General features: G+C 32.5%; 1 protein-coding gene across 15 annotated transcripts in view; it reads right to left on the bottom strand.

Annotated features, from left to right (window-relative positions):
* Positions 1-3,407: 3,407 nt before the first annotated feature.
* The window catches only part of CAPS2 (calcyphosine 2), a 39,065-nt gene continuing 14,954 nt past the window's right edge, over positions 3,408-27,518 (bottom strand). For 12 of the 15 annotated variants that reach the window (XM_016125443.2, XM_036237211.1, XM_036237214.1 and 9 more), the window contains 9 exons: positions 23,731-23,805; positions 22,764-22,859; positions 22,585-22,678; positions 17,388-17,506; positions 16,363-16,439; positions 14,642-14,796; positions 11,216-11,335; positions 9,491-9,587; positions 3,409-5,643 (listed from right to left, as the gene is read on the bottom strand). In XM_016125443.2, the coding sequence (XP_015980929.2) occupies positions 5,468-5,643; positions 9,491-9,587; positions 11,216-11,335; positions 14,642-14,796; positions 16,363-16,439; positions 17,388-17,506; positions 22,585-22,678; positions 22,764-22,859; positions 23,731-23,805 (1,009 nt within the window). In that variant the 3' untranslated portion in view covers positions 3,409-5,467. Of the gene's footprint in view, positions 5,644-9,370; positions 9,588-11,215; positions 11,336-14,641; positions 14,797-16,362; positions 16,440-17,387; positions 17,507-22,584; positions 22,679-22,763; positions 22,860-23,730; positions 23,806-27,518 lie in introns of those variants that run through there. The other 3 variants (XM_016125453.2, XM_036237215.1, XM_036237216.1) reach the window with 3 other exon arrangements.

Here is a 27,518-nt window from a genome sequence, read left to right as displayed (position 1 = left end):
AGAGATTCAGTGACATTAAGTAGTTTCCTAAAGTAATAAAGTTATTTGTAGGAGAGCTGAAGTTTGAAATCAATATTCAGTGACTTTAAAGTTGGTGCTCTTTCCACAACATCATCTATATTAAAATATTACCATAAGTGCATACTATTTCTTGATGGAGTGGTCATCTGAATACTTCCTCAAAATTACTTTTCCTTGAAAACATATATTTTCTGAAAATATCTTCAGTAAGAATCTCTTCAACTACTGGATAAGTATGCAACTTGCATAAGTGACACATAATGATTTCCTTGATTTGTAGTCATTTGTTTCACATTGGCTTTTTCATAATCTGAAAATCCCAATTTTTCCATTTATTTCTACTTTTCATTTATATCTACTCATTCAGCCATGGCTCAGAAATCCCATTCTAACTTAATAAAAAGAATACTTAAAACAACAGGGACATTGTTCCCTCCTTGTATAAAATTGGTCATCAAATAGGCAATTTTTATAATTCATATCGTTCCAAATAACTACCTTGCTTGAATATTTAAGAACTATATGTCAGCTTACATGTGCTATTAAAGAGAAAAATCTATGAACACGTATCCATTAATACATCTCTGCAATCTATACAGTTGAATGCCCCCAAATCTTTCACTATTCCAGTTTTTATATGGAACACTTTAATTGCCACCTCAATGTGTTAATAAACTTTATGTTTTCATAGTGGTGAATGATTATTCCTCCTAGGATGACAGACAATACTTCCATGTTCCACTGTGTCTAGTTTATGCCTGTTATACCAATCACGGACTAAGGGTGTTTGAGTTTTTAAATCTACTACTTTAGGCACAAAGGAGATGAATGTACACCGAGTTGCATTTGTCTGCTAGACTGTGCTGAGTCTAAACTATATCACTTTATCTCTATCTGTCATCTACCTATCTATCTATACATGTGTGTCTCTAAACATATCCCTACCTATATTCAATCCTCATATCAACTATACCATGCCATCTTTGGATCTGTGATGCCTCCTGCAGTGTCTGACAGAAAAATGCAGCTGTGAACTGACAACTAAATTGGAGTAATTAAGTTGTGCATAAGTAGTATGTTCTTTATGGTGATTAACTGTGATCCCCCACTAAAATCTTTGAGGTAGGTGAGAATTTGCTGCACCTCCTAACTTCATTACCCAGTCGTAATGAAATAAATTTTAGACCAAATTCTACCACACACACAGATATTTATTGAACAAGCGTGTCTTAGCAAGGAGCCGCAAAGAGATCACGCAACCTTTGCTGTAAGCTCAGTGAAATCCCAGCAGTTTGTCCTTGGGAGTTCCAACCACCACAGTGTGTAAAAGGCTCTCCAGAGGGAACAGCAGCAACATTCCAGGGGCAGGATCTGGTTACTGTATTTTAAAAGGTGGGCACCCAGAAGTTGTTCTAATCTAGAGGAGAATCAAAGATGATTTAGGAGTCTAAGACACTATTTTCATGGGTAAAACCCATTATGCTTAAGAGGCTAATTAACAAGGCATCTGAGGTTGACTGAGTTTCAGGTGACTGAAGTGTTGCCTAGCCACTGAGCAGTGAAGCCTTGTTGATAAATTGCTGATTGAACCACCTCTAGTCTGAATTCTTTATTAGGGAAACTTTATGCCCCTATAGTTGAAGTTTGCATGGAATAGCACATTTATACCCTTTACATGGCCTATGATAAAATGTTTAAATGCAAAAGTGTTCAAATGTAATAAATAACACTTTTATCCAGTCAACAAATACACTGCACTAGACATCAGAGTCATAAAATTAAATATGATACGGTTCCTATCCGCAGTGAGCTTACCATCTATTAGGAGAAACATAAGCAAAGTAGTCACTGTAGTATAAGTGATAACTGTTGAATTAAGGATACATCCCTGTGCCAGTGGGATTCCCAGGAAAGGCAACTGTGTCAGATTTAAGAGTTTGTCTAATTTAGCTTTCCAGAAGAGAGTTAGTTCTTGAGGTAGTATTAGAACACCAGTATGAGGTAATTTTAGACACTATATGGAGGAAATAATTTTAGAGCAAAGCAGCAGACCAGTGAGAGCACAGAGGTCTGAAACCTCATAGTCCATTTTAAAAACTGAAAGTAGTTCAGAATAGCTGGAGGAACATGGAGAGTGAGTTGACTAGAGGGAGATGAACTTAGAGAGATGAGATCATGTAGGTTTATGTGTTAAGGTAAGGAGTTCGAACTTTTCTGCAAACGAGAAATCATGGAAGAATTTTAATCAGAGAAGTAAATAATATACATTTTAGAAAAACCACTCCAACAGCAGTGTATAGGATGGAGAGGAGGCAGAGTTGATGAAGGGGTAATGCACATGAAAAGTGGAAAGAGCTTGAGCAAAGTAATAAGCGTTGAGAACAGTGAAGTGAACAGGTTCAAAAGAAAGTAAGCAAAGGACTTGAGATGAGTGAGCTATATGAGAGTGTGAGGAAAATGCAGAATATCTCAGAGCCTTGGGGAATTGCAGGATAGTGCTACACAATAAGAATAAAGGACTAACAATGAATGAAGTGATGATCAAATGAACAGTAGCTCCAACATGGGGCGTTTTTTAAAAAAATTATATGAAGCCATCCAATAAATGCGTTTGCTTTAGAAGTTTGTATAACCATAAAATAAAATGGAAGGCCGTGACAAGATCTCGTTTTCTCCTGCTTGGCTTGTGTTTGTTGTATAGGCTCAGTCGCTTCTACTTCTTTAAGTACGTTCACTACAGATGTTTGTCCTCACTGGTCAACCTACTGGAGATTATTACAGTTTATCACAGTACGTGTTTTATTTATGCATGCACTATAAACCATAATCCCACAAATGCATGTTAATGTACATAATTCTCTCATGAAGCAAGTGGCAATTAGACTGATTGGAAATCCAAATGTGTTTTATAGCTGTATCAAAATTATGAATTATTCTAAGTGACTCTCCCTTTGTAGTCACTGGTTCATTAAGTATGTATGTTTACATACTATAAAATTTAAAACAGAAACCAACGCTTGTATCTATACTATATGTGTTCCATCATGCAAACACATATCTTTCCTAACTAAAATATAGCTAAAAATTCCTAAAGAATATCAGTTGTTTTCTAATAAAATGTGAATTTTTCCTGAAAATCCCACAAAACTTTATTTATAAGAATAGAAACAGTAAAATATATCAATATATTAAATTCAATAAATAATACTGCTAACTAGAAAAGTAAGTCTATACCAAAAAAGTAACTACATTTAAAAATCTAAAGGACAATGTAACACACTTAACTATAAATTCATGTAACATCATTACAACACATAATTTAATATTCTAAAGTTAATCAAAAGATATTTTAGAATATTAAAGACTATCAAGAATAATTTCAAAAGTGAATTATTATGTCATGGATGTTTGAAAATACAACTTCTATGAAATGCTTTTCTATTGACTTGAATACTACATAATAGATTTTACTATACAAAAGAAGAATGCAGACCATGAGGCAACAAAAGTAGAAAGATTTATTGTGCCACCGGTTACAATTAAAAAAAAAAATACACCAAATAACGCTAAATATGTATTTTTTAACTCTACATGGAAAAACAGTGAAAAATAGGAAATTAACTACAAAAAAGGTTACATCTCCTAAATAGAGAAACTTCCTGCAAATAACCATTTATGAATATTTATATTAAGAGGGTGGAGGTTCTTTTAAAACTATGCTGTCATAGTAATATGTTAAATCGCAGAAGAATCTCCCCCACCATTTTTTAAAAAATAATATGACAGCCTGTATATTTTCTGATTATATTCACAGGAAAATAAGACATAACAATATTAAAAATAGATTTAAGGAGAAAGAAATAAAATTTTATCTACATGCATACTGAGCATCTACAGTGTTATTCATTTTAACATGAGGACAATTTGTAGTGTTTAAGATGCCTATAGCTGGGTAAATTTTTCCAAGAAAAAGTATGTGACTCAGAAACAGTGTTAAAGACATATATTTGCCAAAATAACTTAGAGCACATTGTTTTAATTACAATAACTTAACTGAAGGAAAAATTCCAAGGAATAAAGAATTTAGCTAGTGAAAATGTTTATATATATTTTATACATATTTTCTTTCTGATATTTAAGTAGTTTTAGTACCTTCTCAAACCTTAAAAAAGTGCTACTTTGAATAAATTGGGTTTACACACATCACAGTTTTGATAATGTTGCCAAGGGTATAGATGAACAAAGTTATATGCTAAGAGTTACATCCTATAAAGTATATATTTTCATTTATAAATCATTCATTTTACTCAACATTATTTTTTTCTACTTTATATTAATACATATTAAATTTAAAATTATGAACTTAGAAACAACTCTGTGAAGTTCTCTCTTCTATTTCCAAAAAGAAGTGAGGAACATAAAAGAATTTAAAAAGAATGACGACAACATATCTAACAAATAAAACCTATCTAGAAGAAAGTGTTTCAGTTGTTTAGTATTACACCTCTCCCCGCAACCCCTCAAAAAAGGTTTAGAATAACTTACATTCATCTTAGGACACAAAATATTTTTTTACATTTTGGTTAAGAATTGCTGAATTATCCACTCGTCCATATATTTGATAATGCACTTTCAGAGGTCTTTATTTAAAAATCCAAGAAAACATTCTCCCTCCCATTTTGTATTGTTTCTAGCCAAGTTTTAATTCTGTGCAAGTTATAAGGATTGCAGTTAAAAATATAACAAAAGAACATATAGAACTGGTCACTAGAATAACTGCATTGTGCTCTACTGAACAAACAGCAACACATAATGCAGAAGAAAAGAATTCACAAGACATCAATGTTTAAGCAAGCATTTTAGGGATAAGCCCCCATCATTCAAAATATTTGTTACAGAAAACATCTATAACCATACTGCATGGAAAATTTCTCTTGTATAACTGTAATTCCTTTAACATTTGCATATCTTTGAAACAAACTGAACTATTTCAATCTCATAAACTTTGAACCCAATTCCAATTCATCAAATCAAGAATGGTGACTCTTTTATTTTGAAAAATAGATAACAAAATAAACAATGGACAAGAAACTTGGTTACTATATAGATGACCTCATATAGTTTGATACAGATATTACTTTCCTATGAAGGCTAATAAAACAAACAAAAAAACCCTCTGAAATACATTCAAGATAAGTACTACATCAAAAAAAGACAGATCTTTTCAAACTTACAGACCTGTGCCTGAACACACACATATCCCTACATCTGTCTTTACAAATATTTCTCTTTCTAAAGCCAACTTTTTGAGAAAATAAATAAATAAATAAAAAATAAAGAAGGCCCTAAAAAATATATTCTAGTGTTTAATCGTTGATCATACTTTACATTGAATTTATTTCTCCTTTAAAATGTTTGGTGCTAATGACACACTCACTTAAAAAAACTAAATCCCCCATGGAGTACGTAAGATATTAACAAAATCTTCATCATCTACTATTTCTATACTTAGACCTTCATAGTAATCTTCAAATTCACCGTAGGACACTCCATCAGACTTGCTGCAGTCACCTTTTAATGTTTCTAGAAAAGACAATTTGATTTCTTCCTCTGTGGTATGACCTGTAAAATAATACTGACTGTGTAATAATCTCTTTAAAAGTACAGGAAAATGACATGATGATAAAGAAATACCTAATCACCTTATAAAATCTTTTCAACCATTTGAAATCTTATGTCAAACTACCCTCCAATTTATTTAAACATTTTCTTGTATGAACTTGAATTTAATGCACAGTTGAGGCATCTTTTAAGCTTATGATGGGAGTACATCCTATATGTATAAGCAACATAATAGTTACTAACATAGCTATTCTTTTATTTCTTAATGTTTTAGAGGACTTGGCTTCATTCCCATTAGAAATAAGGAAAGAAGAAAATACATAAATAATTTCAAAGATATACAGCCTGTTAACACAATAATGCAATGTGTGAAAGCCATCTCTACATCCAGGCATTAGTTATTTTACGAATCAGTTACTCATAACCACAGCTAAAAAATATTACTGCAGACAGGATTCAGAGGCCTGTGAAAAATCTTTGCTGGAAGAACTTATGCTTAATTAAATCATTCTATTTTAATCTTTGACATTAAGTAGGCTGTTTCCACTGGGTTATATTAAATATGACAGACTTTATCTTATAGGAAGATATTGAGAATCATATTGTAAAAAAAATTGTAATTCTTTAGATTGTTACTTAAAGAGATAATATAAAATATCTGATCCTTTTTAAAATGCATTTGAATTTTTAATTCAGAAAGAATTAAGCTATTTAAATAAGGAGCTTCGATCATATTATGGTCAGTTAGAGAAGAGTGATTTCAGCTTAACTCCCGTTTTCTTAGTATACCTTCACCGACCACCCCAAATGTAAGTACTCCATCATAGAACTCATCTCACTAATTTACCACCCCCTTCACCCCTCACCCTCTATGCTGATCGATTCCCAGGATCCTAGAATAGAACAGGAAAAAAAGATATTCATTAATTTTTTTTATAAGGAAAGAGAAGTTAAAGATGAAAGGAAGCTACAGAAGATGGTCAGAAAACGCTCAAAGAAAGTAACAGAGGCTCACATACACAGGGAGAAAAATCGATGTGACCGTAAATCATTTTAAAGTCATATTGGTTTTTAAAATAACATACTTAACTGGTAATATCATCTTCATTGTCTAACAGAGTAGGCAAAATTAGGGTAAGATTTGGATCTTTTACAAATACCAAAGGTTTTCTAACAGACTTAGATAATAATTCATTGTAAAGTGTCTTTCAAACTAAAGAATAAAACCTGCTTTGAATAGCAAAATGTTTGCTGTTTTTTAAAACGTATGCGAGAAATAGCAAATAAGTGATTATTTTAAAAAATGACAGGTTGAATAAACAAGGACTAAACAATTACTATACAGAGATGGTACTATAAAACAATAAATTGAATTTGTGATTGAATGTCAGTCAAGGATAAAAATTGAGATCTAATCTATATAAAAATATATATATATCTGTTGGCAGAAGAGGTTTCTCCCTCTGTTGACCATCCATACTTTTGAACAGATAAGTTTTAACACTTTTTTCTAATAAAAACATTTTTTATTTAAATTTATTTCAAATATTCAAGAATTTGAAACCTCTTTGGTGTCCCTACTCAGGAAATACCTACTTTCTATCATTTGTAACTAACTGCTCTTTGCAGCTCTTTGAGAACAGAAAGTATTTTAATAAACAATATTAGACTTCTAATACTATTATACAGAAAAACATCAGATAAATCCCATTTCTATTAAAACTGAAAATACTTTTTTAAGTAAATTATTTAAACAAAGTAAAAAGAAAATATTTTCTGCAGTTAAATGAAATTATGTGTGATACAAAAGTCTTAATTTGAAATGAACTGTAATTGTAAACACTCTATATCCCAGAGATGGGCATCTGAATAAATTATAAGTTGTAATGATAAATAACAAAATAAGGTTTTTGTTTTTCTTTTTTAAAAAACAGTAACAGTAACAGGTTTTCCTCTTAAGACTGTTTACCTTGCTAGCTTACCTTCCGTAATATGAATGCTGACATGGTATATCATTTCTTAAACTAACAAAAGCTTATCCAACAACAAAAACAAAACTCTCATCAACAATTCGATGACACATAAAAAACTAAAGCTACTTAAGTTACTTAATTAAGATTATTAGAGGGGAAGAGACAAAGAGAAAAAAATACAGCATGTGGAAATCACCTAATTTTAAAATAAGTAAACTATCTTGTTCTTATATTTCATATGATTAAATAAAGAAAAAAGTAGAGAATGACATGAGTTTTAAAATAAGATATACTAAATCTAACTAAATAATACTATGAATTCTCTTATGGTAACTGTAGTTCCATTGATAAATAAATTACACTAGTTTGACCTGAAATAGATTATTAAAAATTGAGAAGCCAGTGATGATTAGCTTTAATCATACAAATTCTGTTTTTTTTTCACTTCACAATTAAAAGTAATAAATAAACCATTTATAAGGGTTAATAACAATAAACCAAAGTAATTACAGTGCATCTTCTTTTAATATTGATAAAGAAAAATTATAAAATAGTATTCTATATCATTTAAAATAATATAATAATAAAAATTATGAATTAGAAACGCATAACTGCAGCTAGAAAATATTACTGCAAACAGGATTCAGAGGTCTGTGAAAATCTTTGCTGGAAGAACTTATGTTGATTAAATCATAAATTTATTAAATATAAATTATAAATGATCAACAAGTATACAAAAATATGTTTAACTTCCCTAATAACGAGGAAAACACAAACAAAAAACTTTTTAGCCTACCAGATTGGCAAAAATCTGAAGTGAAATGAATTCTCCACCTAATGACAGTATAATCTGGTATAGCTATCTTACAAAGTAATTTGAAATATCAATGAAAACTTAAAATGTAGATATTCTAGGTTTTGCTATTACCCCAAGGGAACTGCAGAAAATGAGCCTAACAGATAAGCATACCTGTTGCTTCATATTTGCACATCAATAATTAGAAATTAAAAGTCTTCCAATAGGAGATCGGCTAAGTAAATTATAGTACATTGGTTTTTAAAATAAATAATATGCAGCAGATAAAAATAATATGGCTAAATGTAGATTAACATAAAAAGAACTTCAAAACCTATTGTTGAGTGTGAAAAAGCAAACTACACAGGATATTTAGTGAACCTTTCATGAAAAAAATCTTCAAAAAGTATTAGATATTTATAGTACATATACAGCTATGAAAATCCATAGAGTAAAAATCAAAATATATATATAAAATAATAATTTTTAGCTCGATAGAGGGAAATATATTGGAAACAGGAGAGTTACTGTGGCCAAATGCCTTTTGTATAATAAGAATTCATTTGCAAATCAAATATATAAAAATTAAAGTCAGAAGAAATGTCATAGCTAATAAATCTCTAGAATTACTTTGAGATAATTTCTATATCCTCAATTTTCATACATATGTATGTTCATTATATGTGCAGCTCCATCCTTAAAGTAAGACATTACCTCCTTCTACCTAAAATATTTGTTTATAAGCATGTTCGGTGACACTCAGAGAACTTGCACATGTAATTATCTGTTCTCTATATTTATTCTGTCCTAATTCAAATTCCTCATTATCTCCTCAACAGAAAATAAAAGTTGAATCATGATTATTATAAACATCAAAGAAAAAAATAAGCATAGACAATAATAGATCTAAGAAATTTTAAATGAAGAACATTGAGTAGCTCTCACTTTTCTGGTTTAAAAATTATTTATTTCTCCCTTAATGTCCTCAGGTCCACTACAAATTATATTTTATTTAAAGACATTACTTTTATTAACTAATATTTTAGAAATCTAACACATTTTGACTCATAAGAATTACCTGAAATTACTTGAGGATGTTTCTTTGCACAATAACATTTTCTTATGTCTATAATAGGCACGCTGCCGGTTTTGTTGAAATCCAGTTTCATAAAAGCCTAAATAAAGAGAGATGCTGTTTTCTATGAAATCATTAGACATGAGAACCTAATTTTCTATTCTGCAGTAGCTTATTTACAGGTTCTAAATGAGACAGTTTAAAAATACTAAACTGGTACATGAAAGGAGCATCATCAACAAAAGAAAGATATTAGAGCAAGATATTAGGTGTCAACCAATGGTTGTTCATATCAATTCAACTCTAAAAGGAATCCCCAGTTTGGGATGTGGTGGAGAAGGAAACTTTATCCAGTGCAAACAGCTCAACTGCATACAGAACAGCTGTGAAAACAGCATGGCTATAGAACAGCTCAACAGTGGTACCGCTCAATTATGAAACAACATGGCTGTGGACAAGCACAGCTGTGAGGTGGCCCTTGGGTGAGGTGGCCCTTGGGTGAGCCAGCCCTTTGGTGAAGCTCCTCTTAGGCAAGGCAACTCTGCTCTGTTCCAGTCTGTTTTGCTCTGGCCTGGCAAGATGTCTTTCTCCAGCCAGAGAAACAGACTTGTCAGTCTTTGGTGGGAAAGGGAAGTCTGTTCCCTGAGACAGAGGGGAACTGACTTATATAGAGAGAAGCTCTAGAATTTACTTGAAACTGATAAACGGCCAAGACAAATTGAACTGCTAGCCTCCAGAATCCTGAGACAATAAATTTATGTTGTTCAAGCCACCCAGTCTGTGGCACTTGTTATGGCAGCCTTAGCAAACTAATATGGTACTTGGTAACTCTAGTTTTGTCTTCTGTTCCCAGTACCAAGATTTATGAAAGAGACAACCCTTCAGTTTTTATTTCTGATACTCGAACCTATCATCAAGATATGTAAAGTACAAACAAATGCAAACTTATAAAACTATGGGGAGAATTTGTTTGGCTTAAGGTTTTTATTGTGTCTTTTGGCCAGTAGGGATTTCGATATTTTCTATTTGAGATTTATACTTGATGTTACTGTTTATACTACTCTATACACAACAGCTTTCTTTCAGTATTAGATACATATTCATTTTATCTTAGGTACATAAACAAAAGAAAAAGAAAACTACATTGCTCAAAAGTATGCTCTAAAAATTGCTACCAGAACTAGAGTAATATGCAGTTTCCTATAAAAATCAGGGCTCCTGTTTTTAATTCCAATTTAACATGATCATTTTAATCTTCATTTTAACATTTAGCATGCATACTATAAAAAACCAGAGAACAATTTTAGTCATCCTAAGATAACATGTATTGAGTCTTGACCCTCGGAAAGTCAAAACACTAAGAATTTTACATATGTTATCTCATTCAATCCTTACACTAACTCTAAGAGATAAGGAATTGAGGCTCGGAGATATTTAAAAGCACATATAGTCACATAGCTAGTATTTTATGAAACTAGTCATCTGTGAACCAAAATCTGACTTCAGATTTTATTTTCACTTTATAATATTTTCCCACGACATACACATACATTCTTTAGCTTTATCCTGGGAGAGTTGCATGTGTATGTATTTATGTTTTACTAAAATCAAAATACATTACAAGTAAAGGGACTTAAAACATTTCAATGGTAAGTCATTAAAGTTTTAAAATAATGAACCTAATAACCTACCAAATGTAACTATTTGAAGGTGACTTAACAAAGTTACCTTTCGCACAAATGATTTCCTGTATTCATTCATTTCACCAATAATGGCACGTTTGAATTCTCCATAATCAACCTTGCCATTGCCATTGTCATTCAGAATTAGCCATGAAGACTCAAAATCCTAGACATAATTACACAGAGACCACTGTTACACCCTTAAGTTGTATATGGCCACAACATAATAGTATTTTGTTACATCTTTTGCAGTCCAAGACAAGGTACAGGACTTAAGTAATTCCAAAAAGTTATCCAATCAAAGGCACTCAGAAACTATTTAAAGCAGTGGTCTCCAGACTTTTTGACACCAGAAATTAGTGCTCTTATGAGAATCTAACGCCTGATCATCTGAGGTGGAACTGAGGTGGTGATGCTAGCTATGGGGAATGGCTGCAAATACAGATGAAGCTTTGCTTGCTTGCCCACTGCTCACCTCCTGCTGTGAGGCTTGATTCCTAACAGACCACAGACTGGTCCACAGTCCAGGGGTTGGGGACCCCTGAAAAGGAACTCTGTGGTGAGCTGTTCTGTAAAGTTAATAACCATGTAGGAGTGATAATAAGTCACAAATTAACTTTTTAAATTTAATTCTTTGCTATACAAAAATACCATTTATTTTGATTTGAACATTTAATTATTTTTATATATTATATCTGTGACAATTGAAAAGTCACCTCACATTCTAGAATGTCTCCAATAACATTAGGAGTACTAATCATATTTCTGCTAGTCTTTAAAGTATGACACAACTAATGTTATTCCATAATTTACACTGGGAGATGTTATTTTGAGTATATCCTTTATGCCAGTTTACTCATTTTACCATTGCCTCTTACTGCTTTGATAAATGCGCTATTTAATAGAATGTTCTATTCACAGAGTTCCTAACAATAAAAAATTTACAGCATGAGATTTCTTAAACTCAGGTAAATATGTTTTCAATGTTTCAATCACGTTGTTAGCTTTAAATGAGAATGTAAATAAAACATCCAACAAGGCGATTGACAGATAACAGATACTCAAAAAAAATTCTCTCCTACCTCTTCCTAATTTTTCAAATAAAACTTTAGTAAGAAACACTAAATCTTAAGATGCCCTGTCTCCCCACAGTTCTCAACAACCCATACATTTTTGTCTGTCCACATGATACAGACTTTAAGCGTCTGTAAAATGATCTTTTAAGCATGAAAATAAACTTGATCTTTAAAATCATAAGTAAAATTGAAGGAAAACATGAATATGCTCACCCAACTCATGGAATACTAGAATTAAAAGTTAACACTTGAGGCTTAAAATAAATAAATTTCAAGAATTGAATAAATTACCAAAAGTGGCCACAAATTTATATACCTCGTTCTTTCTAATATATGGTACAGGATAAAAAAAAAAATGATAGTTCAATTGAAAAAAAAAATTGAAGTAAATTCAATGATAGTATCTCTATAGAAATCAAGCTATTTAGGGTACATAGCTCCTTTTTTTTTTTTTTTTTTTAAATTTCATACCAGGGAGAAGAACGATACCTTCCAACAAACTAGTTCCGTAATTAGACTCAGATTAGTGATACTTGTATTCTAATTTTATAGTGACTTAATTTTGCTTATCACTGCATGGACAGTCTCCTGTAATACTAGAGGGGGAAAAAACAGGGAATATTATTTAAAATATATGAGAAAAAGGGGAAGTTTACTCATATTTTTATAATACATGTTTTCCCTAGGCTAGACACCTCATATATATATATATATTTTTTTTGGTTTTTATTCCTGAAACTAATGGTAAAAATTTAGCAAATCAACCAAAAAGGGAAGTATTATGATAATGCAGAAAGAGCACCAGACTGGCTCAGATTATCTGGGTTCTAGTTTTATCTCAGTTATTAATTACTTGTGTGATGGTGGACAAAGACACAAGGCTTTCTAATGTTCTATTGCTGTTTCTTTTTGTTTTGTTTTATGAATAGAAGAAGTCAAGTTAGATAATCCATAGTGTGTGTCACCAGGTGGGTCAGAAGGTTAAATGTTGCAAAAAATACAAGAAAGGTATGTCATAACAATAATATACAATATCATATTTGTACAGATTTTATAGTCAGTAAGACATATTCTCATGTAATTTTCTCATTTGAGCTTCAAAGCAACTCTGACTATTGGTACTCTCTCTAAATTGCCCATGCAAAACCTGTCAATTTAAAAACTGAAAAGACCTATTCAAGATCATGCAGTGCAAGTAGTAAGGTTAGGACTTGAACCTATATCTCATAAATTCAATTTCTAGTATTTCTTCCACAAAATACTCTATATCTTGTGATGAGACTGTTCAAAATAAAAGAGAACAATGCAAGAGAATTTTTTATCTAAAACTCTTGAAGTAGATGTGTTTCAAATTCATATACTTTTAGAATAAAATCCAATTTCTTAGCATGGCATGTAAGGCTTTAGTGTAATAGAGAGAAACAGGCTTATTTCCCTCCATCAATTTCTTTTCCTTCCTTCTATTTATCTTCCACTTAAACTAATGCATTGTGTATTTATTCAGCACTTGCTGTATGCCAGGTTCTATTTAAGGTGTTAGGAAAGGAACAGAAAACTAGAAGTAAACTGTTTCCTGCCCTGATGGGGCTTACATTCTACTTACAGGCAAAGTCAAATACTTACAAAGTGGAATGAAGAAAATAAAATGGGTAAATGGTAGAAAGAAGACCAGGGAGCAGATGAGGTGCTCCTTTAGACAAAGGTGTCTGGGCAGTACTCTCAATAAAGAAAATGTGGCCTGAATAATGAGAAAACCCAAGATGCAAAGGTCTAGTGGAAGATTACTCACAGCAGAGGGAAGAGTGTGTGTGAAGGCTCTGGGGGTTGGGAGTGAGGGGTGAACCATCTGCAACTCCTGGACAGGCCACATCCCTTCTCTCCTCCATGTCTTAACATGTGCTTCTCCTCTTCCTGAAATACTCATTGTCTGATCCACACTTCTCCTCCTCTCTTGTCTGCTTAATTTTGCATCCTCCAAAAGTCAGCTCAGATATTTCCTCCTCCAGAAATTCTTCTATGATCTTCCCTCTCTTTCTCCATAACCTAGCTTAGAATTTATCCCATGTGTTCTGTAAGCATTCTCTATTTAACAAATATCACAATTATTTTGTAATCATATCTTTCTATCCTTTAATTATGAATACCTTAGAGTACAGAGCATAACTTCTTAGAGCTTAGAACAATGGCTGATTAATATGTTCTTAATGTATACATGATGGAGGAATAAATGTTGAAATTTTAAAAATCAAGAGGACTTGTTACCTGATGGCTTAATACTAATAATAAGGGATAAAGAAGAAGAAGGAGACAAATCAATTACTAAAATATCGATAGAGAAGTGAATATCATTTTTAAGAATATATAATTCACTGCAGTGAAGTATCTGTGGTACATACCTTTTCAGACACTTCTAAGTGAAATAGTTTTAAAGCATGCTCAAAATCTGCTTTATCTAAAAGTCCGTTTCCTTCCTTGTCTATTTGTTGAAAGTATTTTGCCAATCCAGTCAAAATACGGACACCTCTTTTATGTAGCTGTTTTTTTAGCTTATCTGTTTAAGAAGAAGAGAGGTATAAACCAATAGCTCTTATTCGAAAGTGTATCAAATTGTATTCGCCTCTTGTAAGAAAATTAAAGTTGATGTAACTGATATAAGAAATGTCTACCAAATCACGTACAATGCAAAAAAATTTGGAAAATAAAATGCTTTTAATAAAGAGGGTTATATATAAAACTACATGTAAATATACCAGAACTATAGCACCACTGTGTGGTGAAAGTGTTATAGTTTAGATATATAAAAAAAATAATAATGTCCAATTTATCAGCATGAAAATAATCTAAATGCTACGAATAAAACATTATTTTTCTAGGCATCCTCTTAATCCAACACTCCTACCTCTTTAATCTCTTTCCTCTTTCTTTATTGTTACCGACTAAATTACAGAATTGATGCCAGACAAGTCACTCAATAATTCTCAGTTTGAAATTTCTAAAATAGTTTGCAATCTTCAAATTATAACTTATATATTAAATAGCATTAAGGCTTTGGAGTGCTGCCCTATACTTATACATTTAAATCCCTTTTTCCCAGGAATTCATAAGAGGTTACATTCTCAGGACCCTGGCATTCTCTTTGTGGGTCAGCAATTTCATTTAATGCAGTTTGTGCCATCTTAAGAATATACAGGGAATTTACTAAAGTGGCTACTAAATACAACACACTGGAGAAGTAAATGTCACTAGATACAATAGCGACAAATATTGTATTGACCATGATAGAATAAAGGATTTACTAACAATGACACCAAGAGTATTTGAGAGTTGGAATACCAATTCAGAACATCATTCAAATGTTTTTAGCTTTCTTACTCACTGATCATCTTTAAATGACAAATCAGGATTTATCAAAATTCATAAATTATAGGTTGATTTTCTGTGATTACTTGTTTATGCCTTTCTAGACTATGAAATTAAACAAAGGAATTGATTATTTGAGCCAAGTATACTGTGGTGGTTACAAGACTGGGCTCTAGAAATGAAATCTGAGTACATTTTAGTATACAAAGCCTACATACATTTCATTTATTACCTACAACAACTCTGGAAACTTAATAAAACAGGTTATTTTCTTCATTTGAGCAATGAAAGTGGTGCAAAAGATTTACACAAAGTTATATGTCTACTGAATGACAGAGTCCAAACATGAATCTGGCTTCCAGTCTGGTATCTTTTCTTTTACACTAGGGCTGCCACAAAATCTCTTTAGCATATTATCTAATGTATAAGACAAGTATTATGTTACAAAATCAGCCACATTTATTCAGTTCACGAATAAAATTCATCTTATCTCGTTTTTTCTAAAATTGTGAAATCCATAGTTCATATAATACTAGTTATTCAGTTAGATAGGATCATTAAAGTAGGAGAAATCCTAGAAATATTGTTAAACATATATGTGTGTGTGTGTGTGTGTGTATATATATTAGTCTTTAAAATATATTTCGTGAATATATTAAAACTGACTAACAGACATCTGGAAAATACGGCTTTACTACTCACAAAGAAAATGGTTAAAAATTAAAAATACTTGAGAATATAGTAAAATAATACATACCTTGAATGGCCTTGAAGGCCAGCCTATCATTGGCTTCCTGACTGTTTATATCATCCTCATGTTCCACAGAATCAGTTCTGCAATGGACATGTTCACAGAGATAAAAATACATTGTTTTGTCACTCTGAACATGGAAACTCTAAGCTCTTGCCTGCTCTTGACTCAATGAAACTCTCATCAAAGTTAGAAGAGTGCCTAGAGTTAAGTAAATCCTGCTTTTGGCTGCTGATTTAATTACCAGGAGGATTAAATATGCTAAATCAATGGTCGAAATCCTTGAAAACTTCCAAGAACTACTTTTAACATTATATTCATTTTTGTAGCTACTTTAGTGTTCTTTAAATAATTAAAACTATTAAATTTAAAAGCAGTTTTACCTTGTAAAGTATAAAATGTAAAAGTTATTTTTAAAAGCCAAAAAAATTGCATTCATTTCGAGTAATACAGTAAATAGCAAAGTAAAACAAATTTCCTTATAGGCAATTTGTGAGTCTAGCTTCTAATGCACATATAGTACACCAATTATTGTCACTTTGAATTATATTTTTCACCAAGAAACAGTCAGCAACAATAATAGCATACAGTAGCATATATAGAATTAAAATAACTCAAATTCATTATGTATATTTTCAATCAATGAACACTATTAACATGTAGGACCCAAGACATTTTTAATGCTAAAAAAAAAAAATCCACTAAAACTGTGGGGGAAATTATTAATATTGTATTGTATCCCATCTTTTAAATTTTATTGCCTCAGTAGCATTTTGTAAAATAAAAGTGTTATAGCAAAGGCAAATTAATAAAATATCTTTAACATAAAGTGAGACATTTTTATTCTTTACTTAATTGTAACTATTTCCACACATAGAGTGCAAGATAGCACATAAAAGACAAATACAGCTATGCTTTGTTTTAAAAAATATAAATCAAAAGTCAAAATTCTTTGGGATAGAATCTCATTTTAAGATAATAAATAAATGTTTTCACTTACCTTCAAACTGACAAATGCATGTTTGACTTACCTAAGAGAATCCAAAACTATCTGATCAATATTTGTGATGCGAAGTATAAGTAATGTGTTTTCTTTTATGCTTTCTGGAAGTCTGGGATGATCGGAACTCAAAAATGTCAAGTTTGCCCCCTAAAAAATTAACAGATGAATTAAAATTGAGGAAACTCATAAGAAGTAAAATACAACTAATCGTAAGTTTAAATATTCAATTTTGATTATGTGACATAGTATACTTTTTTTTATAAGAAAGCATATTTAGAAACCACTTAGAAACCACACAGACTTCAGCTAATAATATAGGAAAATAAAGGAAGTAATTTCCCAATCAGTCTCTGAATTAGAACAATCTTCTGTTTAACAATCCCTGTGAAAAAAATAATAATAAAAACTCCATTTGAGGTACTTGTTGATAGTAATGTAGTTATACCATTCTTTATTCCTGTTTTTGATATATGTTTTTCTTCTTACAGAAGTCCCTATCAACAAGTACCTCAAAAGGAAAAGAATTAAGTGCTCCAACCAAAAGATAGAGTGGCTGAATGGATAAGAAAACAAGACCTCTACATATGCTGCCTACAAGAAGCTCACTTCAGTTTAAAAGACACACACACAGACTAAAAGGAAGGGGATGGAAAAAGATATTGCTTTGATAGATCTAAAAGGTATTGCACTGAATGAAATGGGGCAGATAGAGAAAGACAAATATCACGTGATTTCACGTATATGTGGAATGTAAAGAACAAATAAACAATGATAACAACAAAAGCAGAAATAAACTGATAGACAGAGAATATTTTGAGGGCAACTAGATGGGAGAGGGATGGAGGGGACAGCAAAAAAAAAAAGGCAAAAGGATTAAGAGGTACAAATGGATAGTTGCAGAATAGACATGGAGATAGAGTATAGCATGAGGAAGATGGTTAATAACGTTGTAATAAATATGTGAAGGGGATGAGGGGTACTAGATTTAGTGGGGCGATTGCTTTGTCAGTTATGTGAATCTCTGATCACTGAAACTGGCATATTATTGTATGCCAACTATAATTGAAAAAAACTTCACTGAATTGTACAATGTAAATACAAGCAATTAATTCTCTATTATATTTCAATAAAGCCAGGAAGAAAATAACAACTCCAATTTTTATAAGAATCATAGAAAGAAAGGATAAGTTATTCAAATCAAAATTATGACATTCCCAACAGAGACTCATGGACATGTATTATAGACTAGTGGTTACCAGAGGGAAGGTGTACAAATTAAATTTATTGGATTTTTTTAACCGTCACCATAAAAAATAAATTTTTTAAAAAATATGACATTCCCAAATACAGAAAAAGTTATTGATCCACATAAAGATGTACTGTAAAATGATAAAATGTGATATATCGCTCACATTTTTTCACCTGATCTTTTGATAACAAACATCACATAAGTGTAAATCATAATTTTAAACTAATTAGAGAAAAAAGCAAGAGTAAAAATATTCCTCTCAGAAATTCTAAATCCACACTTAGAAGATTTTTATTATTTTGATTTCTGGGTTACTCAAATAAATATGGTCAAATAAAGACAAATAGAAATTTAAAATAAAAAGCTTAATTTTCTCTGTTGAAAATAGTAAGAGATTTCTTTCCTCCTCTTTTTTCTGGAGCATTTACATTAGAAAACTTGTAACTATAAATATTTTCCCCTTTCTTTAAAATGTATATAAATTCTTTTGAAATTATAATATTTGTCTTCGGCTATGCTACTGTGAACAAGCCCGATCCCGTCTGATCCCGGAAGCTAAGCAGGGTCAGGCCTGGTTAATACTTGGATGGGAGGCCACCTAGGAAGACAAGGTTCTATAGGCGTAAAAAATAAAAAAATAATAATAATAAGGGATTGTAAACTGACAAGGTTCTCGCAATCTGTGAGGTCAACCAAGGGTTGCCTCACCTAAAAAAGAAAACAAAAAATATAATATTAAGCAATTGAAGAAACTCTGTGATATGTGTAGCAGGGTTATACATATAAACCTACACATGTAAGCAAATGTGTGTATATGTATATGTGTGCATAACGGTACAGAAGTGAGGTATGTGTCAGTGCATCCAAGGCTAGATATTGCATGTATGAATGAACATATGTCAGTGTATATGGGTGCACTTTATGCATGTGTGTATAGGAACATGTATGTGTGTGTTTATTTGAGTATTATATTAATAGCTGGCACTAAAATATATTTAGGGAGTGTTTAGGAAAAGACCTTGATGGAGCATATAGAAAAAATAAGTTTCACTATAACATCTGGACAGCAGAACCAATGCATCCCCCCCCCCCCAAAAAGGGTAAGGTAGAATATTTTTGCACAAAGAAAAGGAAGATTGTGGGGAGGAGAAAAAGGTGGAAGTATATGAAAAATGAAGAGGCGGGCCTTTACTATGGGAAATATCAAGAGATATATTTTTAACAATAAGAATGTCTAATTAATAATTGTAATTTGTTTACACTGCTGCGATAACCTCCCTCCATTATCTATTTCAAAATGTCTGCCACACACCAAAAGCATCTTATACATGGTTTGTACACGGCTTTCACTCATTCTCTCTCTCCCTCCCTCTCAGCCTCCTTTCCTTCCTTCCTTTCATTTGTTCATGAAAGTCATAAAAGAGAGCAGAGTTCTAGACCTGCTTCAAGTGACCTGGAACAGAAATAAAGAGAATAAATTATAGGCTATACTAAATTGCTGGAGACAATGCTCAGAGCTAGGGGTAACTTTAATCATGAAATAAGCATTAAACAGCCTTCTGTAGTTTATGAAATGGAGTCAGAGCTGATTTTCTCTAGCTCTCAAGAGGCAGACTTGAGCGACATGTCTATAGTTTATTTAATTCAAGTTTAAGATGTAAAGTTTTTCTTCACCCCCAGTTCCTCCCACTACATCTCATTGATTCTACCTCCTGTCAACATTTTAATTTTATTTTTCGAATTAGCTTCACACCCATAGCCACAACCTCTTGCCTAATTCAGGTTGTTATAACCTCCTTCCTAGATTTATATCATTCAATCCGCTCATTGAAATGTCATTTCAATGACTCCTCAATACATTTTATATAACTCTTTAACAGGGCTGTTCTTAATAAACTCTCATTCTTGACAATACCCACCTTGAACTCTGTACTCCAGACAGACTTTCCCCACCCTCTCCTATCTCTTTATCTCAACCTAGCTAACACCTTCTCTAGGTCAAGGTTAGATGGCACTTACTTCAGGAAACCTCTTTAAAAACACAAAACTAAATTATTACTCTTCTTATCTGACTGTCCTTCCTATTACAATATAAGTCCACAAACGGAAGGAATGGGTCTAACTTATTCACTGCTCTCCCTCCAATGCTCAGTCTATGAATGTATACTGGTTACATGAATGATCACTGTGGATAGTGCTGCATTTTAATCATCAAATAATATGTGAAAATAATGAAAAAAACAGAGGCAGTAAACTCTCTGATATTACTAACAGGAATTTCTTTTCAGATTTATCTCCTTGGGCAAGGAAAACAAAAAAATAAATAAACAAATGGGACTATATCAAACTGAAATTTTTGTACAGCGAAGGAAACCAACAAAGCAAAAAGATGACTGACTATTTGGGAGAAGATATTCCCTAATGATACATCTGATAAAGGGCTAATATCCAAAATATATAAAGAACACATACAACTTAACAACAACAACAAAAAAACAAGCAATCCAATTAAAAAATGGGCAGAAGACCTTAACAGATACTTCTCCAAAGAGAAAATACAGATGGCTAATAGACATATGAAAAGATGCTCAAGGTCGCTAATCATCAGAGAAATGCAATTTAAAACCACAATGAGATATCACCTCATACCTGTCAGAATGGCTATCATCAATAAATCAAAAACAAGTGTTGATGAGGATGCGGAGAAAAGGGAACTTTCATACATTGTTGGTGCGATTGCAAATTGGTACAGCCGCTATGGAAAACAATCTGGAGATTTCTCAAAAAATTAAAAATGGATATACCTTTTGACCCAGCAATTGCAGAATATTTATCCAAAGAAAACCAAAATAATAATTTATAAAGATCTATGCACCCCAATATTCATGGCAGCACAATTTACAATGGCTAAGATATAAAAGCAACCTAAATGCCTATCAACAGACGATTGGATAAAGAAATTATGGATCATATATAAATAGAATATTACTTAGCCATTAAAAAAAAAAAAAAGAAATCCTACCATTTGCAATGACATGGATGGACCTAGAGATTATTATGCTGAGTGAAATAAGTCAGACAGAGAAAGATAAATACCATATGATTTCACTTATATGCGGAATCTAAGGAACAAAAAGAACAAACTAATCAAAAACAGACTCACAAATATAATGGATTATTTGGTGACAGACAGAGGGAAAAGGGTTTGGGGGCCTGTGAGAATGGGATGAAGGGTTAAAGAAGTACAAATTAGTAGTTGATAGTTGGTCACGGGGAGCACAGAAGAGAGAATGCAGTTAGCATTAATATGATGGCTAGGTGGAGGCCCAGGGGAGGGAGGTAACAATTGGAAGGATCATTTTATGAACAGTATAGATGTCTATCCAATGTACCGAATACTTGAAACTTATTTAAATAAATAAATGTTTTAAAGAACATAAGAGCAACTCATTCTAGAAAATCCTTGTGATGCACCACAAACCAGGAGTTGTATGAGGTGAAAAAAATCACAAGAAGGATAAGCTATCAGATATATGTCAGCTCCAGAAGCCAAGTACCCCTCTGTGTGGAGAAAACTGTGCTCACTCAGAAGATAAGCACTTTTTTAAGTGGAACATTACTCCTGGTGCTACTGAGTAGCCACTTGCCCAATGGTATAGCCCTGTAGAGCCTTTAAAGGCACCAAGAGACAAGCTCTCCTAGGCTTATAGTGCAGATTTTGGTGGGGGCGGAAGGTAGTGTTTATTTATTACGGGGAATAAATGTTATACTTAGATTCAGACCACTGGGATGTGAGTCCGAGAAGCAGAACCTGCAGAGAAACACCAGCCGTTAGCCATTCACACAAACGCCCCTGCTCAAGAAGGACGGAAGGAAAATCAGCTGAAACTTCGAAACCCTGCTCCTCCAGCACCACAAGATCCCACAAAATCCAACATATGGAACTAAGATATTTGCATGCACACACTTAACTTACAATATAAAAATCACCAAGTTGGTACTGTTTTCCTTTTCTTCGTCCACGCTGATGACTATATATATTTTTTTGAATAAAAGGAAGCACATTTGTTCTAGAAGTTAAACGACAAAAATATGAAATTATTCAGCTTTTCTCAGAAGTAATCTTGACAGTTGTAACAGTGTTTTATGGCCTACCTATTTTTCCCAAATTTCCGATACTCGTAAATTGTAAGGGACTGATCATGAGTAAAAAAGAACCCAATCAGCTCTCTGCAAGCATCACGTCCATTTCTAGTAAAAGAAAATAATATCAAAGATGTTAAAATAGGATAAATCTCAAATTAAATAATAAGCTACAATCCTGCATTCAAAGAGGGATAGCATTAACCCCTCAAATGTGTGGCAAATGAGCAAGGGTTATGAGAAGCCTTATGGTTATGAGAAAAGAAAACATACCACCGCTTGCTGAATGAAGAAAAAAGCTTTATCTTACACTGATATGAATATGAATATACCACAGTGTAAATTACTAATTTGATATAGACTTTAAAGATTAAGCAAAAGATCTTTAAAAAATATTGAGCGTGCAAGAAGCCACAGGATATATTATTATTATATATATATACAATTATCCTTTGTCAGAAAATTTAAAATCACTGAACAAATATGATCATTAAAACATACACACACATTTTACCAATAGTGGACACAAAGAACATCAAGTACTATTATTTATTATTGAAAATTTCTAAGACTAAGAGTTTTAAGAATCATCTACCTTGTCACCTTATTGCATCTGTCAATAATCTACTTTTAATTTAAGCCACAAAAATGAAATTACATACAGCAGCTCACATAGAGGTTAAATTTTAAATAGTTTAGAATCTTCTAGAAGTAATATATAACTTTTTAAAATTCACTTCTATTTTTCTTTTTGAAAGATATTTTAAAATAACGTCTAATTAAAATAACGTCTTAGTGGTCCATACATCCTATAACTTTTGTAACAGATTAATTAATATGTATTACCTAAAAATGTTCTAACTTCACATTTTCACTTATTTGTAACAAACTTAACTAATCTCATTGTTGTTGTTTTTATTTGAAAATAGAATATATTTTATAGTCATAAGATGAAAAAGTTTAATAAAATCACAATTACCTTGATATGATCCTGCTGTCAAATTGCACTTTATGAGAAAGCATATTTTCCGTTAATGCAGACTGGGTTCTTATCCTGTTAAAAAATACATTTGTCATTAACCATATTTAAAATTACCTATATTTGATATAAATGATAAAAGTACAAAAAAAGTTATGTAAATATTTTGAAATGCACAAACTGGATTAAAATGAGGTATAAACCTCTTTGTATTTTAAGACTGCTAATTGTAGCAGACACATTAGAAATAACCCTAGGATAGATATGTGAGAATACAAATGACTTTTAGGTGAGATTGCATAGTATTAAAGTGCTATAAAAGTCAATAGTGAACAGACAGCGCATCTGTGAATGGCACTGCGGTAGTGCCAACCCAACAGGCATTACTCCCCTCCTTCTCCTTGCCTCCCTCCTGCTTTAGAATTTGCTTTCATAGGCTCTAAGAGATCCAATTCTACCACTAAACTTCCAAGAAAGACTTTGTTTTGTCCTGATAACACAGTGGCTTGGGAAGACTTACTGCCTGTGATAGTGGCAGGGATATGACACTAGGAGCCACTGTAGCCATTAAGTAACCATGTCAGAAAGGGACATTTCATATAAGAAGATATTTCGATATAACAAAATCTCAAGGAAGCCAGCCCAGAGCTGTGCCATCTCTGAGCCACTGAACTAAAACCAATAACTGCCTATCTCCAGGAAGCTGGTTGTATAAGAAAAATAAATCCTGACTTGTTAAGCCACTATCAGTCAGGTTTTCAGTTATGGGTAGCAGAAAACATTCCTTACCAAAATAACGAAAGAGTGGAAAAGAGTGTTGAGGTTCTGGTCTTGGAATCGGGCTATGAGCCCTCAAATCAGTTATTTAATCTTTATGGCCTTCAGACAGCACTGAATCATCTTGCAAACATTGCCAGTCCTAAAATTCTGTTTAATGTTATGAAGTAAAACCCAAATGCACACACCTTGACACTCTACTACTAATAATCTCCTTTATGCTAAGAAATCTGAAGGTGCAGTGAGGTATCTTTACTTTCCTTCCTAAATAGTCTTATGATGTTCCCATAAAACTGCGGGTATAGCAACATTGTAATAATGTACGTAGTAAGTGCATGGGGCATTGGGATCTTGAAAGGTTATATAACTCTATAAAATCGAGGTCTCTGTGAAAGGCAAGCAAGATATAGCCAAAAAGAGCCTGTAGGCCGAATGAGTTTGGGAACATCGAGTGGAGCCATGAAAGCTCGGTCATCTCAATTCAATTTAATAAATTTGAATTATGTGTTTATTGAATGCCCACTATGTGCCTGAAACAATTCTAAATCCTGAGAAAATAAATAACAGCAATAATAACTGCTACCGTTTATTGAGAACATCCTAGAAATTAGTTACTAGTAAAGTCATTTTAATGTATATCATTTCATTTAATGCTTGCAATACTTCCAGTATTATTTCCATTTTACCAAAAAAAAAAAAAAAAAACAAAACGATTTTTATAGAGCCATACAGTTAGTACATGGCAGAGCCAGAAAAAAACCTTGCTCATAATCATTACATTACATTGCTTCTCAAAAGGTGAACAGAACTCAGTTTAATAGTGTGATAGGTTTAAGTAATAACTTTAAGGAGTATAGAGTCTCCTGGGAAAATTAAAAGAAGTAAATAGTCTTTTTTATTATAAATGGAAAGTTCCATGTTGAGGTTTTAGGTATCCAGTAAGTAGCACCAATAATCTACCCAAGCCCTTGACCAATATAGAAATAAGAATCAAGTAGATAAAGATCAAAATATGAAATTTACTATTGATGAAGCTGTTGGAAACCATGGGTTAGGAAGGCAGCAACGAGAAGCTAAGTCCTTGACCCTAGACTTCAACAGATTAACTTACTCCTTCCCATTGGGGAGAGACATGTAACTCAATGCATAGTACAGAATGTGTCCTTCTGCAGGTAGCTGAATCCCAAGGAACACACAAGAGTAAGGCTGCATTACACAAGCAAATTTCTACTTCCAACTTTATGAAATAGAATTTTCTCCTCCTTCTCTGAGAATAATAAGGGCAGTAAAATCCATAAATTCAATAATTCTAATCAATATCCCCATAGGATTTTTCATAGAACTAGACTAGTTAAATATAAATTTTCTGTTGAAGACAAAAGGGCCTAATAGGCCAAGACAATATTGAAGATAAACAAGCTACAGGTATTTATTCTGATATAAGTCAATACTATTTAAGACAGGATAATATTGGTACATGGATGCATTACAGGTAGATGAAATTAAAGAAACATACCATACATTTTACAACAACTTGATACATGACATATGTGGCACAATAAGTCAAAGAGATAATGACCTTGTGGTAGGCAGAGATTTCTTTAAAGACAATACAAAGGCTAACAATAAATGGAAAGATTGACAAACTGGTCTACATCAAAATTAGGAACTCTGGTTCATCAAAGGATATGATCAAGAGAATGAAAAGGTTACTGCCAAGTATGAAAGCATATGTCCAACAAATATAAGTAAAAAATGACATATAACTAGATTATATAAATAAGGTCCACTTGTCAATATGAAAAAGATAACCCAACAGATATGAAGGGAAATTTCATATAAGAGGATATCTAAATGACTAATATATATTTGCAAAAGTGCTAAACTTAATTTTTCTCCAGTGAAATGCACATTAAAGTTAGCAATACACACTCATAAGAACTAAAATGAAAAATATAGATAATACCAAGCACGCACAAAGATATGGTACAACTGGCACTCTCTTACTGCTACTGGTGAGAATGCTAATCACAACCATCATTTTGGAAAACTATCTGGCAATATTTTTTAAATCTAAACATAGGCATACTAAACAGTGCCGCAATTCCCCTTCTAAGTATGTACTGAGGAGAAATGAGTACATATTTTTCACCAAAAGGCATGCACAAAGTTCATGGCAGCATGATTCATAAACAGTCAAGTGTCCATCAACATCTGTGAATAAACTGTGATATAATTATATAATGAAATACTGGACAGCAGTGAAAATAAAGGACAACTACAAATAACAACATGGACAAAACAAACATAACACCGAGCAAAAGAAGCCAGATAAAGAGTCCAAATGTTGTGATTTCATCTAAGTTTATAAGCAGGTAGTTCATCGAAAATACCAAGATAGAGAAGTCAACCTGCTATGGCAGAGGACGTGGTTAGTAACTGGCAGACAACACAAGGTGGGGCAGGGGTACAGATAATGTTCTATTTCTAGAAACTTGGTATTTTAGGGTTGCATAAATTCTTATGCTATAAACCTAAAACGTGTTCATTGTGTGAATGTGTTTTAGTTCAAAAAAAGTTTTCTTTAAAAAAAGAGAGATTTAGATATGTGATAACTAAATGATGCCCCCCCCCAAAGATGTTCATATCCTAATCCTCAGAACATGTAAAATGCTCATTTATATGATATGATAAAAGGACTTTGCAGATAGGATTACAGATCTGGAGATGAGAAGACTATCCAGGATATCCAGGTTGGCTAAAATGCAATCACAAGGGTCCTTATAAGAGAAAAGCAGAGGGACGAGGGTCTACAGAAAGGAGTGTCAGAGTGACATCACACAAGAAAGACTTAGCTAGCCATTGCTGGCTGTGAAGATGGAAAAAGGGGCCAAGAGCCAAGGAATGAAGTCAGCGTCTAGAAGCTGAAAAAGGCAAGGAACAGAGTCTTCCCTGAAGTTTCCAGAAGGAACGCAGCCCTGTCAACACCTTGATTTTATGTCTGACTTCTA

The sequence above is a fragment of the Rousettus aegyptiacus genome, unplaced genomic scaffold, assembly GCF_014176215.1.
Source record: "Rousettus aegyptiacus isolate mRouAeg1 unplaced genomic scaffold, mRouAeg1.p scaffold_m13_p_2, whole genome shotgun sequence".
Taxonomy (NCBI): Eukaryota; Metazoa; Chordata; class Mammalia; order Chiroptera; family Pteropodidae; genus Rousettus; species Rousettus aegyptiacus.
The sequence above is the reverse complement of the archived record's forward strand: the minus strand, read 5'-3'. Positions and strand labels throughout refer to the sequence as shown.